This window comes from Dreissena polymorpha, chromosome 13 (assembly GCF_020536995.1).
Source record: "Dreissena polymorpha isolate Duluth1 chromosome 13, UMN_Dpol_1.0, whole genome shotgun sequence".
NCBI lineage: Eukaryota > Metazoa > Mollusca > Bivalvia > Myida > Dreissenidae > Dreissena > Dreissena polymorpha.
Genome location: NC_068367.1, coordinates 15493040 through 15511210, shown reverse-complemented (window position 1 = coordinate 15511210; position 18171 = coordinate 15493040). Strand labels below are relative to the sequence as shown.

The 18171-nt window shown below is 37.7% G+C and overlaps 1 protein-coding gene across 3 annotated transcripts in view; it reads left to right on the top strand.

Annotated features, from left to right (window-relative positions):
- The first annotated feature begins 4407 nt into the window (after positions 1-4407).
- The window catches only part of LOC127855233 (protein Abitram-like), a 37824-nt gene continuing 24060 nt past the window's right edge, over positions 4408-18171 (top strand). For all 3 annotated transcript variants that reach the window (XR_008037417.1, XR_008037416.1, XM_052390662.1), the window contains exons 1-3: positions 4408-4526; positions 8784-8832; positions 11460-11586. Coding sequence is in view for 1 of the 3 variants with exons in the window: in XM_052390662.1 (XP_052246622.1) it covers positions 4454-4526; positions 8784-8832; positions 11460-11586 (249 nt within the window). In the remaining 2 variants the exon portion in view is untranslated. The remainder of the gene's footprint in view (positions 4527-8783; positions 8833-11459; positions 11587-18171) is intronic.

Here is an 18171-nt window from a genome sequence, read left to right as displayed (position 1 = left end):
AATTTAATCAAAGCATTAATATTAATCAAGAAAATTAGTTTCATGTGTAAAAATGTGTTTTTTATCTGACATATGTTAGTCCAGTTAGTAAATTTATAATGTAAGCATGGAATTGACTTTTTTGTTGTTTGTTTTCGTCCTTACAAGCCTTAGCACATTCAATTTAAATTACTTTAATTCATAGTTCAATGATTTCTTCGACTTTTTCTTCTTAAAATAGTCAATACAGAAATTTTTTTGGTTACTCAATTAATAAAGTGCTCGGTAACTTTGCTCTACTCGCAGTTTTAGCCAACACAACGCAAAAATATGGCAGAAATCAGTCACCTTTCACAAGATGAAGGCACCCACTCTGGATTGCGTCGCAAAATTACACTGATGTATCTTTACTATTTTCCAGGTAAAACTTAACACGTGCTAAAAGATATAACGATTTAATAACAATAATCACAAGCTAATTTCACTGAGTGTTCGTTCGTTAACAGTCGGACAGGCTCCCCGCGTCTCCTCTCTACGCATGCGCAACGCGCTTCCGATGGGTCAGACGCAACTCTCCAGGTCAGCCACAACACTCCCCCCGTCTTTATTGTTGGAACCGCTCCCCGGAGCAGGTACAACCGCCCGAAACAATATTCTGCCATTTATCTGGTTGTGGTTTGTTGTGCCAATCCTGGATTGCCAAACTGGCGTATATTGGGGACCATCGATTTCCGAGGTAGATCTACAGGGCAACCTGCCCTGTGGAGATCGCATCAGACAGGTTGACTGCGTTTCTCGTGGTGACTTTCAGGATGTGCTGCGTTGTCACCCCCTGAAGTTCCGCCAACATCGCAGTCACATCCCCATCTTCCGTTGGCGCCGGAAATCGATGATAGGGCCTAGTGAAGTAAGGAGCGTGAATTCACTCCTGTTGTAACAAAAGTGGGTGTTGGGAAAAACTTCCAGCCAACACCCGACACGACTGAGTGAACGGCTCGCCCCCCGGATCCCACGGATATGAATCAGGCTGACTAGCCGATTCCATTTGATTGAAAACATGAGCTAACTGGCCGCTTGGATCGGCCAACTGTCTATCGTAAACTGTTGGCGCATGGACCTTTTCAAATTTAACCCCCACGCTGTCACACCCAGGGACACGACAGGTGTGGTTTCTTGTACACTTATCCACCTGGCGCTGGCTCTCCAAGCTCTTCTGGATCTGGGACAAACTGTCCCTTCTTGTGGTCGTGCGACTCCGTAAAGGACTTGTATCCTCGGACTGGTCGCCCTCGACCCCGTCTCTTCTGGTGGTCGTGCGACTCCGAACAGGACTTGTATCCTCGGACTGATCGCCCTCGACCCCTACCAAAGGTAGACATCCAACCGCCCAGGACTCGGTATGACCTTCTGCCTTCTTGTCCGAGAAGTGACACTCTTGGACCCCAACAGTAGCTTCTACCTTGTCACCGCTGGAAGAACTGACATCCATCGGGCAAACTGCCGTCGATGACTTTTTATGACCCTTTCTCGGAATTGGCGTTCCTGACAGGATATCCGGATCCGGACCTATGTCCACTGTTCGTTTGAACATGATAACTTTTGCTACCACCGGTTTATCTCTGAATGTTGTATTCAAAGGTATACTTTCGCCATTGATTAAAAGGCAGTCCGAGTGCAGATCAATCAATGCCTTGAAGTGCCGCAGCAGGTCATGTCCCAGCAACATCTCATCACTGATTGGCGCTACACATACCCCTTCCCTGGAAGACTGCTTTCCAAGCTGTACGTATAAAGGCTGTGTCACAAATCCTTTGAGAACCGAATTCTTATCAGCAAGCTGCATGTTGATTTCCCTGACCTTGCCTGGTTTCCGCTCTAACTGGTCATAGACTGCTGAAGACAGTATAGATATATCCGCTCCAGAGTCTACCCGAGCCCTAACCTGACGGTCTCCTACCAACATATTCACATACGAAGACCCTGCCGTCACAACCATGACTGCTATGGTCTCCACTCCACTTGCTGACACGGATTTGCCCCCTTCCTTTTCAGCCGCCAATCCAGATGAAGCATCCTGCTGCACTTCAACCGGCACTAACAAATGGCCTCTTGCTACATCGGGCTGCGGTGCCTGGCCTTCGCTACCGGCCCTTTGGAGTTTAGTCTTCTGTGGACTCTTTTCAGCCACTTGACCTTCAGACGTAGATTTAAGGGATTCCTGGTGCACCTTACAATTCTTTTTTATATGGCCCCTGCCATTACAATGAAAACATCTGAAAGTCCTCTGTGGGAACGTCATATCCTCGTTATTTCTTGCACTGTTTGATGCTAAACTAGCTTCAAACTTACAAGTCAGCTGCTCGATCGCCTTTTCCAGTTTTTCTAATCTCACATCACACGGGGACTGAACCGCATTGACCGCTATTCCTTGATCATATTGCTTAGCCTTCTTGCCATCCACCACTTGAGTGACATACTGATGGTGTCGTACCAGATCAACAGCATGCTGAATAGATCGTGGTCGTTCAAAACAGGCGTGTTTCCCTGCTTCACTGTCAATACAACCTTGACAGAACTTTGAAACTGCCTCCCTTTGACCAAACTGATCTGGAAGGTCCCTAAAAGCAGGTATTGCCAGAGTTAACACTCTATCCGCCCAATCTTCTAACGATTCCTCCGGTTGCTGTGTAGCCTGCTGGAACTTAGCTCTACTTGTCTCAGGTAGTTCCTTTGAACCAAAGCGCCTTTCCATCTTTCGCATAATGTCACGGAAAGAAAAACTTTCTCCCATATGCGTCTCGATAGTGAAGTAATCGAGAGCCTTCCCCTCGAGGCACCAGTTCAGGTAATCACGGCATTCATGATCAGACCATTTGTAGACTTTCCGATAGCTGTTGAACTTTTGCTTGAATGACAGCCAACTGGTTCGTCCATCATATCGTAGGTTCTTTGGCTGCCTCCTTGGATCACCGTGGACTCTAGAGTGATATTCATTCTCTGATAAACTATCAGATTCTGAACTGGAACTGTAATAGAACCTTGATTGTGATGACCTTGCCCTGTGACGACCTTGTACATGACGATGCCGCCTCCTTGAAACACCGTGTCTTGACCCTGATCTCGAACTGGAGTCGCTGGAGTGATTCCTGTGCTTTGGCTTTTGTGATGGCCTACCACCAGATGGAGCATGACTGTAGCGGGAATGTTTACGAACTGACCGTCTGTTGTCGTCTTCATTTCCCGAGTCACTGTCGTCGTCTTCCTCTGATACCCTATCCTGTGACCGACGACGCCTAAAATGATCATAAGTCTTGGAGTGATTTCCCCTTTGCCTCTTTTCCACCCGCACCGCTGATTCATTGTCCGAGTCACTGCTCTCATTTCTTCTGAATTGTTTCTTCAACGGCTGTTCAACCCCCTGGCTATAAATTGAGGGCTTACAGGGCCTTTCATCGTGTCTTGACTGCTTTTTCTTATCGTTTTTAAATGGGCTGCTGCTCTTCATCTTCATATCTACCGCTACTGATTCCGCTTTTAATATCAGAAGCTATTTGTTTTTCAGATACATCATCAAGGCAATTCCGGGCCTTGCATAAAACTTCTGTGTATTTATTGCATCTTACAGTTCGGATCACTGCAGAAGTTTAATACCTAAATAGTCCAAACGATGTATTTAAACCAAATTATGTTGAATAATATTGTTAACCAATGTTCACTTAATTAACTGCAACAAAAGCCCACCATACCAACCAAACTGGTCATAAGTATACGAACAGCCAAGTTCAACTCCCTCCGTCTTTACAACTGCAGCATAGTATATGTTTGCAAACTGCAAAAAAACATCCTGTGTGCCCCCGAAAACTGCAAATGCGAGAAGTCCCTGTGCGCAAACTGCGACGTACCCCTATGCGCCTCCGCAAACTGCGAAAACGGCTAGTACATGTTCACCTGTGTGCTCATAAACTCGTGACGTCACAGCAACAATTTTCTTTTCAAGAGAAACACTTCTTAAACAAATTAATACTGCCAAACTGGCTCAAATTTGTTTAAAAATAATCTGTGCTGGTCGATCTGCACCGACGAACGTACTCTAGACGATCTCAGTTGTGAAATACGATGTTTCAATAGCACGTGGTTGCCAAACTGGCAAATGCAAAAGTTCTTAATTACCCGGAATCCCGCTGTTCTTTAAGTATTTGCCTCGTCGCCAATGATGTATCTTTACTATTTTCCAGGTAAAACTTAACACGTGCTAAAAGATATAACGATTTAATAACAATAATCACAAGCTAATTTCACTGAGTGTTCGTTCGTTAACAGTCGGACAGGCTCCCCGCGTCTCCTCTCTACGCATGCGCAACGCGCTTCCGATGGGTCAGACGCAACTCTCCAGGTCAGCCACAACAACACGATGCAATTTAACGGTACCGGAAACTTTAGAGTATTCTCCCTTTGATACATATTTGCCAGAAATATGGAAAATAAATTAACGGAACAGACTCATTTGTCACTAGTTGAAAGATATTACACCCCAAAGTTTTATAAAAGTAAGGGTACTTAAAATATTTGACATTTTTTGTCTTATTTCTGTTTATCAATAGTCTCTTCGTATGAAATTGGTCTATTTTAAAAAGATGGAATGTGTTTCCGCGAAAATTGAATGACTTTCGGATAGCTATAAAGTGAACTTCGGTGAGCTAGTTTAAGAGTACTCGTTACTGACAAGACCTGTTCGCTGAAGCTAACAACGTATTGAATGTCATGACATATTGATGTCATATTATAAACAGTTATTTTTAACTGAATGAAGGAGATCAATTTACAAATACGTTGATAGATATTCTTGAAGTTGTAGCATGTTTAACAAATTAAAATAGTCAAATGTATCGAAAAATACAAGTATATGTCTATAAATGGTTAGCCTGCATTGTTGTATGATCATGTGACAAGAGTCTTTTTTTTTTTGAAGAATGCCACTGTAGTACACATAATTTAATTTCTTGTGTGTATCTTAATTTTTCCAGCAGATCTAATTAACCAAGTAATAATAGACACGAGTCGACAGATAGATCTATATAACTAAAATTTTACTAGCTCTATATTCAATCCATTTTGATGTAAATATCATATTATACAGACTAAAGTATTTCAAAGATAATATATTTATGAAGCAGTAGATAACATATGCTTAATAAAACTGTCAGACCAGATAAATATTTATGTTTGAAATACGACATTTAGCATATGCTTTCTTAATAATTACGTGTTATGTTTTATAGTCTTACCAATTGCAATTTCATGTGAATACAATTCGAAATATGATAAACCACACCGTCCGCATCACCCCATCTGTATTCTTCATTCTATTTCTTCTCTAAAGAACTTAGAAATTAAATTATAATCGACGAAAAATAATGTATCCGAAAACGAAATTCGAAAAATTGTACGCGTTGCGCACATAAAACAAATTGTGCATATCGTTTGACAGCAAAAAAATGAAAATGGGAAACCTAGCAAATACGTTATTAATATACAATTTAATTGACGTATAGCTTTACAATAGCATAGTTTGTGGGTAAAAAACAACTAAATTATCACCTTTTAATTTCAAACGATAATCGGCAGAAAGTTGTAACATCATCGACATAGTTCTAATTATTTAATCATCACCCTTTTTTTAATTCAGATCGATAGTCGGTAGAAATGTAAAGTGATCAACTTAGAATTAATTTTTATATTGTTAGGCTCCTTTTTATTTGTTTATCTTTAAATACGACATTTGCCATCGGCCGCTATTCATGTAGTGTTGGCAGACGACAATATCAACTGTGTATTTCCATGAACGACACAATATTATGTGTGAGCGAACTCAATGTTGATTGGGCAGCTACCATGTGACTTGAATGCTGACTTGACCAATATCGATCGTCGATTAGATAAGTTTGGAGGTTTGGAGAATCGGGGCGGGGTTTACCACAGATTACCTGTCGCTCAATTGCGACACGCTCCGGGGTGCGACAGTGTGTATTGGAAAATTGAGTCAGACCTTGACATCGAGAAAACCGGATGTAAACAAATTTTGATGAGAGGAAGACTGGAAGTCGCTTTTTATCTACAATTTCTTAGTTTTAGGCGACGTTTGGCGTAAGAAAGCGAATTAGTCGCTCACGTCGCCCCCTAGCGCGAGCCCTGTTTACCTTTATCCATGATACAAGATACAAGATACAAACTTTTATTTAAAGTCAGTTTACAGTAGTAACATTTTAACATTAGCTATGTATAGCTATTTACCGACACAATCAAAGGCATTATGGTTCTGTACAAGGCATATATACATACAAATCATATTTGGTGTAAGTAAAAATCCACATGCTAATATTTAATAGCTATATATAAATAAATAATAGATCTATATACACATATAATATACTACATATTCTAGTAAAAAACAAGGAGCTGGCACTCATAAGTAACAAAAAACTGACATGCTAAATAAAAGTGATGAAGAGATTATTATGTAGTTTTAAAATTAAGCCATGAGTGTTTTAATAAAAGAAAGTGATATATATGGATTGAAAAAAACATAATTACTAATTTAAGTAATAAAGTTAAAAAATTATTCTACCATATATTTAACAGATAAAAAAGGTATGTTGAAAGTGTATTTTACTTGATAGTGGTCTAACTTACATTAAATACTCAGTTACCTTACAATACATGAACAAAGTACAATCTCGGTGTGCATCATCATAATAATCATAACAAAAAAACAACAAAAACAACAAAAAAAACAAGCAAGCACAAAAAGCATGATTCATAAAAAACAAGCAAGCAGCAGAAAGCCAATTTTAGCAACTTACATATTTAATAAAACAGGCATATATCACAGTGTGCATGCAAACATATAAGATTATGATAAAAGTAAATTTTACTTTATATTAATAATAATATTGATATACTCATATGTTTAATAATTATTTTCTTACATGAAAGAAAAAGCATATATCACAGTACGCAAGAGACATTAAACAAGCAAGCATAAAAAGCATGATCATAAAGACAAGCAAGCAGCAGAAAGCCAAATATAGCATTTTACATACATGTGTATTTTATAATAAAACAAACATATATCACAGTGCGCATGAAAAAACATAAAATTATGATGAAAGTAAATTATGATCAAAGTTTTCAAGGCAACCGTGATTTGTTTTTGCAATTTTTGTTTAATGTCTGAAGTCTTTCAGTATGCACATTGTTTTGATATTGATGTTAAACCCATTATTCCTGTTTTTAAATCATACAACAGGTACCAGAAAGATTAAACTCAATGACTCTTTTATACAGGGAGATGATCATTTCACAAATGATATTGGTTTGGCCCACAACTTCAATATTGACTAACCAAACAGTTACTTTGGCTCAAGTGGTCATTGTCAGCTCGGGTACTACTTACATGTACCCAGGTACTCTTAAGTATCATGCTTAAATCTTGCCCTGGGTACGTAAAATATACTAAAAAGAACCCCAGAATGCTAACGCTGAATTAGTCCTTGTCAGTTACTTTTTTCAAATTAATTATGATCGTATGTATGTCAAAATTCTGTAAAATAGCCTCTATATTATTGAAACTCATACTCAAAAAGCATGTTGAGGAAGGTTTTGTTTAAAAGGTATTTTGTTTCATACCCCATAGCTCGTTTCACAGCATCTGCTTTTTGGCAAGAATATAACTCGGGTACAGTCTAAATTTGCTGGGTATGTTTATTATATTTTCCGTACTTGAGGTACATGGAAGTATACTTAAAAAGACCTGGGGTACATAATAATAGTCACCGTACATTTAAATAGTACCAGAGCCAACAATGACCAATCAAGCGTTACTTGGAGATATGTTTAGGCAGTAATTTATCAAAAGGAAGCTTTACATACTGATAGGTGTCAAAATTATCCATGTATCCAATTAAGACCTCGTTCACACCTACCTTAACCTGCTATCTGTTATGTTGACAACAGCCCCAACGAAAGCTGTAGATGAAAAAGTGCTCAAACAGAAAGAAAGATATTTTTTTTTCAAACATTTTAATTTTACTCTAAACTATTGCTTCTTTGTCATTCATTCAGTTACCTGCTATTGTTTGTTTCAACAACAGCACTCTTGGTCTGTAAAATAATAAGGTGTACTAAAATGGCATCTATTATGGTTTTTAAAGATTGTGTTATGAAGTTTTCGCAAGTTAGCAGCAAGGATATTCTTGAAACAATTCATAGTGTGATGTACATATGTCTGACTTGTTATTGAATTAAGATATACTGAATAATGAGATGGTCTTATTTTTTATTTATAATGTTGTTTTGTGAATGTTTAAACCATTCAGATTTTTTTCCTCTCAATCTCCACTACACTCTGAGTCCCATGTCTGGTCTTCTGTAGAGCTTCCACCTGTATGTAATACATACACCCATGGCTGGTCTTCTGTAGAGCTTCCACCTGTATGTAATACATACACCCATGGCTGGTCTTCTGTAGAGCTTCCACCTGTATTGTAATACATACAGGTGGAAACTTTTGTAAACTTTTTCCCGCAGGCTCACAGGTTCAGGCCATGCATTTTCCCTCAGAGGTCAATGGGCCCTGTATTCCTGTTGTATGGTTTCACCCATTTGGTTTGCTTCTCCACAGAGGCACTTTGGAGACAGCATAATAAGTAATAGCCTATTTTTTAATGGGAATACATGTTTAACTTTTTTTAAGAGTTCTTAAAATATTGTGAACAATTGGCTGAGATTCCATATCTTCTTTTCAGATACAAAAGCTGAAGGGGAAGATGTGTGTATTTTAGTTCACTCTAATAAGTAAGTTAAATAATTGTTCTGTATTCTTATATTTATTAGATAATTAACCAGGTTTTCCGAAGGAAAAAACTGGTTATTAGATTGGCGAATGCGGGCGGGCTGGCTGGCTGGCTGGCGGGCGGGCGGAACAAGCTTGTCCGGGCCATAACTTTGTCGTTCATTGTGAGATTTTAAAATCATTTGGCACATTTGTTAACCATCATTAGACGGTGTGTCGCGCGAAAAAATTACGTCAATATCTCCAAGGTCAAGGTCACACTTTGAGTTCAAAGGTAAAAAATAGCCATAAATGAGCTTGTCTGGGCTATAAATATGTCATTCATTATGAGATTTTAAAATCATTTGGCACATTTCTTCACCATCATGGGACGGTGTGTCGCACGTAAGAATCACGTCAATATCCCCAATGTCAAGGTCGCCACGACTAAAAATAGATTTATTTTAAAACAAACTTACAAAGGGGGTTAATTTTGTTTGTTCATTTCAAAATTTCAGTTTGAGTTGTCTCCCTTTATCAGATTTTTTTTCCACAATGAAAACCTGGTTTTGTGACAATTTTGTCCCTTGTTTAAGAATTGGATTGAGCTGGACGGTTATCAGCAATGCATACACAATCATCAAAACAGAAAACATTAAATATGTAGTCATGCCTTAACTTAGCAGTCCAAATGCAATCATCCAGCCCCTAAACAGTGTAACGAAATCATCTCTTTACTCAGTAGTGCAAATGCATTTGTCTATTTACTCAGCTGTTCATATTCAATCATCTTTTAAATGAGAAATTCATATGTAATAACAAGTTCATTCAAAAATATATATGACATTGAATATTCACTTATAAATGCATATGTAAAAAACACCAATTCAGGTTTTGATAATGAAAAACATTTTTAAAGACAATTAATGGTTTAAATATTGTTGAACAAATAAGATGTCACTGTTTGTAATGTAATAACTTCTGACTTTTTATACGCCCATTAAAAAAAAACGGGACGTATTATAGTTTCAACTTGGCCTCGGGTGGGCGGGCGGGCGTTGGCATCCACAGCAGTTTCCGCTCTCTAATTCAAATAGTTTTCATCCGATCTTCACCAGACTTGGTCAGAAGTTTTATCTAGACAATATCTAGGTTAAGTTTGAATATGGGTCATGCCGGGTCAAAAATTAGGTCACAGGGTCACTTAGTGCATTTCAAGCATTTAGCATGGTGTCCGCTCTCTAATTGAAGTAGTTTTCATCCGATCTTCACCAAACTTGGTTAGAAGTTGTATCTGGACAATATCTAGGTCAAGTTGTAATATGGGTCATGCTGGGTCAAAAACTAGGTCTCTCGGTCACTTAGTGCATTTCAAGCATTTAGCATGGTGTCCGCTCTCTAATAGAAATAGTTTTCATCTGATAATCACCAAACTTGGTCAGAAGTTGTATCTAGAAAATATCTAGGTCAGTTCGAATATGGGTCATGCTGGGTCAAAAACTTGGTTACAGGAATATTTAGTGCATTTCAAGCATTAAGAATGGTGTCCGCTCTCTAATTGAAGTAGTTTTCATCCGATCTTCACCAAATCTGGTAGAAGTTGTGTCTAGACAATATCTAGGTCAAGCTCAAATATGGGTCATGCCGGGTCAAAAACTTGGTCATGAGGTCACTTATTGCATTTCAAGCATTTAGCATGGTGTCCGCTCTCTAATTGAAGTAGTTTTAATCTGATATTCACCAAATTTGGTCAGAAGTTGTGTCTAGATGATATGTATGTCAAGTTCAAATATGGGTCATGGTAAAGTTATCAAGTTGTCCAAAACATTCAAACGGGCGTATCTTGTGACAGTTTGGCACTCTTGTTACATAATAATCCAGTCATATATTTATTTTGTAAAAAAATAAAATAAAAAAAAATAAATGTAAAAAGTGGTAATTTTTTACAGGCAAGCCAATGTATTTATTATACCAAACTATGTTATTGTGATTACATATGTATATATTTAAAATTAAAGATTTTCTTTTCTTTTACATTGAAGATGACTTTAAAACTTTCTATTTCGACCTTTTTTGCATTCAATGGAATTGTTTTTGTTGTAAAATATATTTTACACATTCTGTGGCGTCTCATCTTGATCCAAACTGTTTGCAAAGGCCTTCAAAATTCGGTTCCAGCACTGAAAGAGTTAATCTCAAACTTAAAAATCAAAGAAATTGTAACTGAACAAAATACTTATGTTGAATTAAATGTAGAAATAATGTAAGAGAAGTGTCCAGGCTATCATAATGGTATTGAAACCAAAGACTGTCCAGAAAGTAGCTTGAAAGCTGTCTGCCGACAGTATTTTTTTTTATACAGTACAATTTGAATGTGAGCATTGAGCTGGAAAAAATGGGCTTAATGAATGTGCGTTAAGTGTCTTTCCAGACTAGCATATGCAGTTGGCACAGGCTAATCAGGGACAACACTTTCTGCTTTAACTGGATTTCAGTTTTAAAATGACTTCCTTTAAACGAAAAAATGCAATGAAAGTGGAAAGTGTCATCCCTGATAAGCCCTTGTGGACTGCACAGGCTAATGTGGAACAACACTTTACACACATTGATTAAGCCAACAAGGGTCATATTTATGCTGCTGAAATTCCAGGATATGTGTGGTGACTCTGGCAGAATGGCATCCAATACTGAAAGAAGGGAAGACAGTCCTGCAGGTGGACTATCAGTTTGACAATGTCAACAGACTGTGCAACAGAGTCACTGGCAAGGGAAAGCGGGTACGTTATATACATATTTTAAAAATCACTTACAGTGTTGTGCATCAAATTTTAATTAAAGGGGGTATCTAGGACTCATATTGCACTTACTATTTAGTGATCTTTTCATTAAAAGTGATGGTCCTGATCATATTTCAACAACTGAACTTGCATATTGATTTAAAATCAAAGGCAGTCATAAAGAATATACGTGTATAGTAATTTACTGCATATGTAATAAAAAAATGTGCTTGCCGTTTTAATGAAAGAATTCAATGTCCTTTACTAGGAGTGAATGATATTTTACTTGTATTATGTGCTTTCTCTTGTATTTTGTGTAATCTATTGCTCATATTCGTGTACTGGTGAATAATTGTTATTATTGCAAGATTGAAACGTCATTTAAAAGTGATCTGAAAAAGTTGTAAACAATGCATAATATGTACCAAACCAACACAAACATTGTCCCTTAGAAGTCCCCAATGACTGTATACTTTACAATAATTACAAGTTATATTATTGAAAACAAGGGGAATAACATGCATTTGCAACAAATGTTATTCTGTTAATTACTTCCCCTGATTTGAACTTCACTTGTGCTGATAACTACTAGTCAAAAGGAAATTGTGATAATTGTGTATGTTATTTGAACAGTATATTAGCCGTGTTAGTGTGTGTGTGAATACGTCCATCTGAATTACTATGGCCCATGTTGGTGGAGAAGGACAACGGTCGTGGTGGTGTAGTGGATGAGGTGTCTGCCTAGCGATCGGGAGTTCGTGGGTTCGCTCCCTACTCGGGGAGCGTTCTCATTATCTCCTCCATAGACACCAAGTACTGGTTCTTCCCAGAAAACGGACTCGACAGTGTATATATCTGCCTATAATAGGCCTTCCTGTAATAGTCAGCATTTGACTGTAGGAAGTACAAAGTAGAAGTAGAAGGAATCATGAACTTTGAAACACACACACACATGTCTATATCTATCAGTATGTGCCTATGTTCCTCTGTGTATGAATAAATCCGTCATGTAGGTGTCCGTTTGTGTGTACTTGTGTCCATCTATGTTTAATAATCTGTCTGAATCTGGTATGTTGATCGATATGCCTAATTATTGAATGCATGTATCTGCCATTGTCCATCTGTGTTTAACTGTTTGTTAGTAGAGTCCATCTGTATATTAATGGAACTTGTTCACATATTTTGCATGTATTTTAAATTATTTATTTAATGAATTGAATTGATAAATGTAAACAATGGAACTCAATAGATTTTAAATTCATTAAAACAAGAATTACATTTAATAAAGCAAAACAAAGTAATCCTCAACTGGCCTCGATCCTCTTACCCTTCTAGTAAATGTCTAACTCGTAGACCACTTGGCAATACGTGTTCATATAGAAAATGTATTTTATTCTTAATATTTGCAATCCTGGTAATGTCGCAACATATTAAGATAAAAACAGAACTCCAAATTATTCAATCATTTTGCATTTGTAATGCTTTATAATTTTCAGGTTTTTAATTCACACATGCTTAAAATGGATATTTTAGAGCATAGTAAATGTTCAGTATTAATGTTTCTTTGTAAATATCATAAACACTCCGAAAATTTGCCAATCTGAAACGATTTTTAGCTCATCTATTTTAAAAAAAATAATTATGAGCTATTGTCATCACCTTGGCGTCGGCGTCAGCGTCGGCGTTGGCGTCCGGTTAAGTTTTGCGTTTAGGTCCACTTTTCTCAGAAAGTATCAATGCTATTGCATTCAAACTTGGTACACTTACTAACTATCATGAGAGGACTGGGCAGGCAAAGTTAGATAACTCTGGCGTGCATTTTGACAGAATTATGTGCCCTTTTTATACTTAGAAAATTGAAAATTTTGGTTAAGTTTTGCGTTTAGGTCCACTTTTATCAGAAAGTATCAATGCTATTGCATTCAAACTTGGTACACTTACTAACTATCATGAGAGGACTGGGCAGGCAAAGTTAGATAACTCTGGCGTGCATTTTGACAGATTTATGTGCCCTTTTTATACTTAGAAAATTGAAAATTTTGGTTAAGTTTTGTGTTTAGGTCCATTTTATTCCATAACTATCAAAGCTATTGCTTTCATACTTGCAACACTTACTAACTATCATAAGGGGACTGTGCAGGAAGTAATGTAACTCTGACTGGCATTTTGACAGAATTATGTGCCCTTTTTATACTTAGAAAATTTAAAATTTGTTTAAGTTTTGTGTTTAGGTCCACTTTATTCCTACAGTATCAAAGCTATTGCTTTCATACTTGCAACACTTATTAACTATCATAAGGGGACTGTGCAGGCAAAGGTATGTTACTCTGACTGGCATTTGGACGGAATTATGGGCCCTTTATACTTAGAAAATTGAAAATTTTGTTAAGTTTTGTGTTTTGGTCCACTTTACCCCTAAAGTATCATAGATATTGCTTTCATACTTGGAACACTCGCAAACTATCATAAGGGTACAGTAAAAGGACAAGTTGCATAACTCTGGTTGTCATTTTTACGGAATTATGGCCCTTTTTTGACTTAGTAACTTTGAATATATGGTTAAATTTTGTGTTTCGATCCACTTTACTTCTTAAGTATCAAGGCTATTGCTTCCAAACTTCAAATACTTTCATGCTATCATGAGGTTACTGTACCTGGCAAGTTGAATTTTACCTTGACCTTTGAATGACCTTGACTCTCTACGTCAAATTATTAAATTCTGCTAAAATTGCCATAACTTCTTTATTAATGATTAGATTTGATTGATACTTTGACAAAACTACTCTTACCTGACATACCACAATAGACTCCCCCCTCCCCCCCCCCCCGAATCCCCCCCCCCTAATTTTTTTTTTTTTTTTTTTGATCATCTCACAAATGACCACCACACCCTCACACTATACCCCCCCCCCCAATATTTTTTTTAAACGGTTAAAAAACACAAATATTTTTTTAAATATTTTATGTTTGAAATACTGTCCAACCATCGCACCCAAGAATCCCCCCCCCCCCCCCCCCGAATTTTTTTTTTGCATTTTTTTCGCATTTTTGGAAAATAATGTAATAAATGTCCACACTATACATCCCTCTTCACTCCACCCCTCCCTCCTTTGTGATTGAAAATGAGAGTCCCTTCACCTTTAAAAAGAAAATAGATGAGCGGTCTGCACCCGCAAGGCGGTGCTCTTGTTTGCAATTGTGTCAATTTACCAAAACATAAAAAGGTCCCTTTAAATAGTCCTCCATTACCATACACAGGAATCCCTGTCGTTGGTGATACTCACTGGTAGACTCAATATACATGTATTTCAATTTTGTGTGTTAAATAGTTCAACAGTATATTCGTGTGTTCATATGGAAAATGGTAAATGAATGTGTTAATAGTCTGATTATGATACTAGACTCATCTTCAATCGACTTTGATATTTACCCCCCGATCACTGGGATATAAGTCGTAAGTTTACATTGGGGGCAGTATGCAGCCACAGCACATTGGCTTCTTTTCCTTCACATCTGTGTTTAATTGTCTGTCAGTATATGCCTATGTCCATCTGTGTTTAATTGTCTGTCAGTATGTGCCTATATCGATCTGTGTTAAATTGTCTGTCAGTATGTGCCTATGTACATCTGTGTTTAATTGTCTGTCAGTATTTGCCTATGTCCATCTGTGTTTAATTGTCTGTCAGTATGTGCCTATGTGCATCTGTGTTTAATAGTCTGTCAGTGTGTGCCTATGTCCATCTGTGTTTAACTGTCTGTCAGTATGTGCCTATGTCCATCTGTGTTTAATTGTCTGTCAGTATGTGCCTATGTCCATCTGTGTTTAATTGTCTGTCAGTATGTGCCTATGTACATCTGTGTTTAATTGTCTGTCAGTATGTGCCTTTGTCCATCTGTATTTAATAGTCTGTCAGTATGTGCCTATGTCCATCTGTGTTTAATAGTCTGTCAGTACATGCCTATGTCCATCTGTGTTTAATAGTCTGTCAGTATGTGCCTATATCCATCTGTGTTTAATTGTCTGTCAGTGTGTGCCTATATCCATCTGTGTTTTGTCTGTCAGTATGTGACTATGTCCAACTGTGTTTAATTGTCTGTCAGTGTGTGCCTATGTCCAACTGTGTTTAATTGTCTGTCAGTATGTGCCTATGTCCATCTGTGTTTAATTGTCTCTCAGTATGTGCCTATATCAATCCGTGTTTAATTGTCTTTCAGTATGTGCCTATATCAATCTATGTTTAACTGTCTGTATGTGCCTATATCCATCTGTGTTTAACTGTCAGTATGTGCCTATGTCCATCTGTGTATAATTGTCTGTCAGTATGTGCCTATGTCCATCTGTGTTTAATAGTCTGTCAGTATGTGCCTATATCAATCTATGTTTGATTGTCTGTCAGTATGTGCCTATGTCCATCTGTGTTTCATAGTCTGTCAGTATTTGCCTATGTCCATCTGTGTTTAATAGTCTGTCAGTATGTGCCTATGGCAATCTGTGTTTAATAGTCTGTCAGTATGTGCCTATGACAATCTGTTTTTAATAGTCTGTCAGTGTGTACCTATGTCCATCTGTGTTTAATTGTCTGTCAGTATGTGCCTATGACAATCTGTGTTTAATAGTCTGTCAGTGTGTACCTATGTCCATCTGTGTTTAATTGTCTGTCAGTATGTGCCTATGTCCATCTGTGTTTAATAGTCTGTCATTATGTGCATATGTCCATCTGTGTTTAATTGTCTGTCAGTGTGTGCCTATGTCCATCTGTGTTTAATAGTGTGTCAGTATGTGCCTATGTCCATCTGTGTTTAATTGTCTGTCAGTATGTGCCTATGTCCATCTGTCTTTAATTGTCTGTCAGTATGTGCCTATGTCCATCTGTGTTTAATAGTCTATCAGTATGTGCCTATGTCCATCTGTGTTTAATTGTCTGTCAGTATGTGCCTATATCAATCTGTGTTCAATTGTCAGTCAGTGTGTGTCTATGTCCATCTGTGTTTAATAGTCTGTCATTATGTGCATATGTCCATCTGTGTTTAATTGTCTGTCAGTATGTGCCTTTGTCCATCTGTGTTTAATTGTCTGTCAGTGTGTGCCTATGTCCATCTATGTTTAATTGTCTGTTAGTGTGTGCCTATGTCCATCTATGTTAAATTGTCTGTCAGTATGTGCCTTTGTCCATCTGTGTTTAATAGTCTGTCAGTATGTGCCTATGTCCATCTGTGTTTAATAGTCTGTCAGTATGTGCCTATGTCCATCTGTGTTTAATTGTCTGTCAGTATGTGCCTATGTCCATCTGTGTTTGATAGTCTGTCAGTATGTGCCTATGTCCATCTGTGTTTAATTGTCTGTCAGTATGTGCCTATGTCCATCTGTGTTTAATTGTCTGTCAGTATGTGCCTATGTCCATCTGTGTTTAATAGTCTGTCAGTATGTGCCTATGTCCATCTGTGTTTGATAGTCTGTCAGTATGTGCCTATGTCCATCTGTGTTTAATTGTCTGTCAGTATGTGCCTATGTCCATCTGTGTTTAATTGTCTGTCAGTATGTGCCTATGTCCATCTGTGTTTAATAGTCTGTCAGTATGTGCCTATATCGATCTGTGTTCAATTGTTTGCCAGTATGTGCCTATGTCCATCTGTGTTTAATAGTCTGTCAGTATGTGCCTATATCAATCTGTGTTCAATTGTTTGCCAGTATGTGCCTATGTCCATCTGTGTTCAATTGTCTGTCAGTATGTGCCTATGTCCATCTGTGTTTAATTGTCTGTCAGTATGTGCCTTTGTCCATCTGTGTTTAATTGTCTGTCAGTATGTGCCTATGTGCATCTGTGTTTAATTGTCTGTCAGTATGTGCCTATGTCCATCTGTGTTCAATTGTCTGTCAGTATGTGCCTATGTCCTTCTGTGTTTAATTGTCTGTCAGTATGTGCCTATGTCCATCTGTGTTTAATTGTCTGTCAGTATGTGCCTATGTCCATCTGTGTTAAATTGTCTGTCAGTATGTGCCTATGTGCATCTGTGTTTAATTTTCTGTTAGTATGTGCCTATGACAATCTGTGTTTAATAGTCTGTCAGTATGTGCCTATGACAATCTGTGTTTAATAGTCTGTCAGTGTGTGCCTATGTCCATCTGTGTTTAATAGTGTGTCAGTATGTGCCCATGTCCATCTGTGTTTAACTGTCTGTCAGTATTTGCCTTTGTCCATCTGTGTTTAATAGTCTGTCAGTATGTGCCTATATCCATCTGTGTTTAATAGTCTGTCAGTATGTGCCTATGTCCATCTGTGTTCAATTGTCTGCCAGTATGTGCCTATGTCCATCTGTGTTTAATTGTCTGTCAGTATGTGCCTATGTCCATCTGTGTTCAATTGTTTGCCAGTATGTGCCTATGTCCATCTGTGTTTGATTGTCTGTCAGTATGTGCCTATGCCCATCTGTGTTTAATAGTCTGTCAGTATGTGCCTATGTCCATCTGTGTTTAATAGTCTGTCAGTATGTGCCTATGTCCATCTGTGTTTAATTGTCTGTAAGTATGTGCCTATGTCCATCTGTGTTTAATTGTCTGTCAGTATGTGCCTATGTCCATCTGTG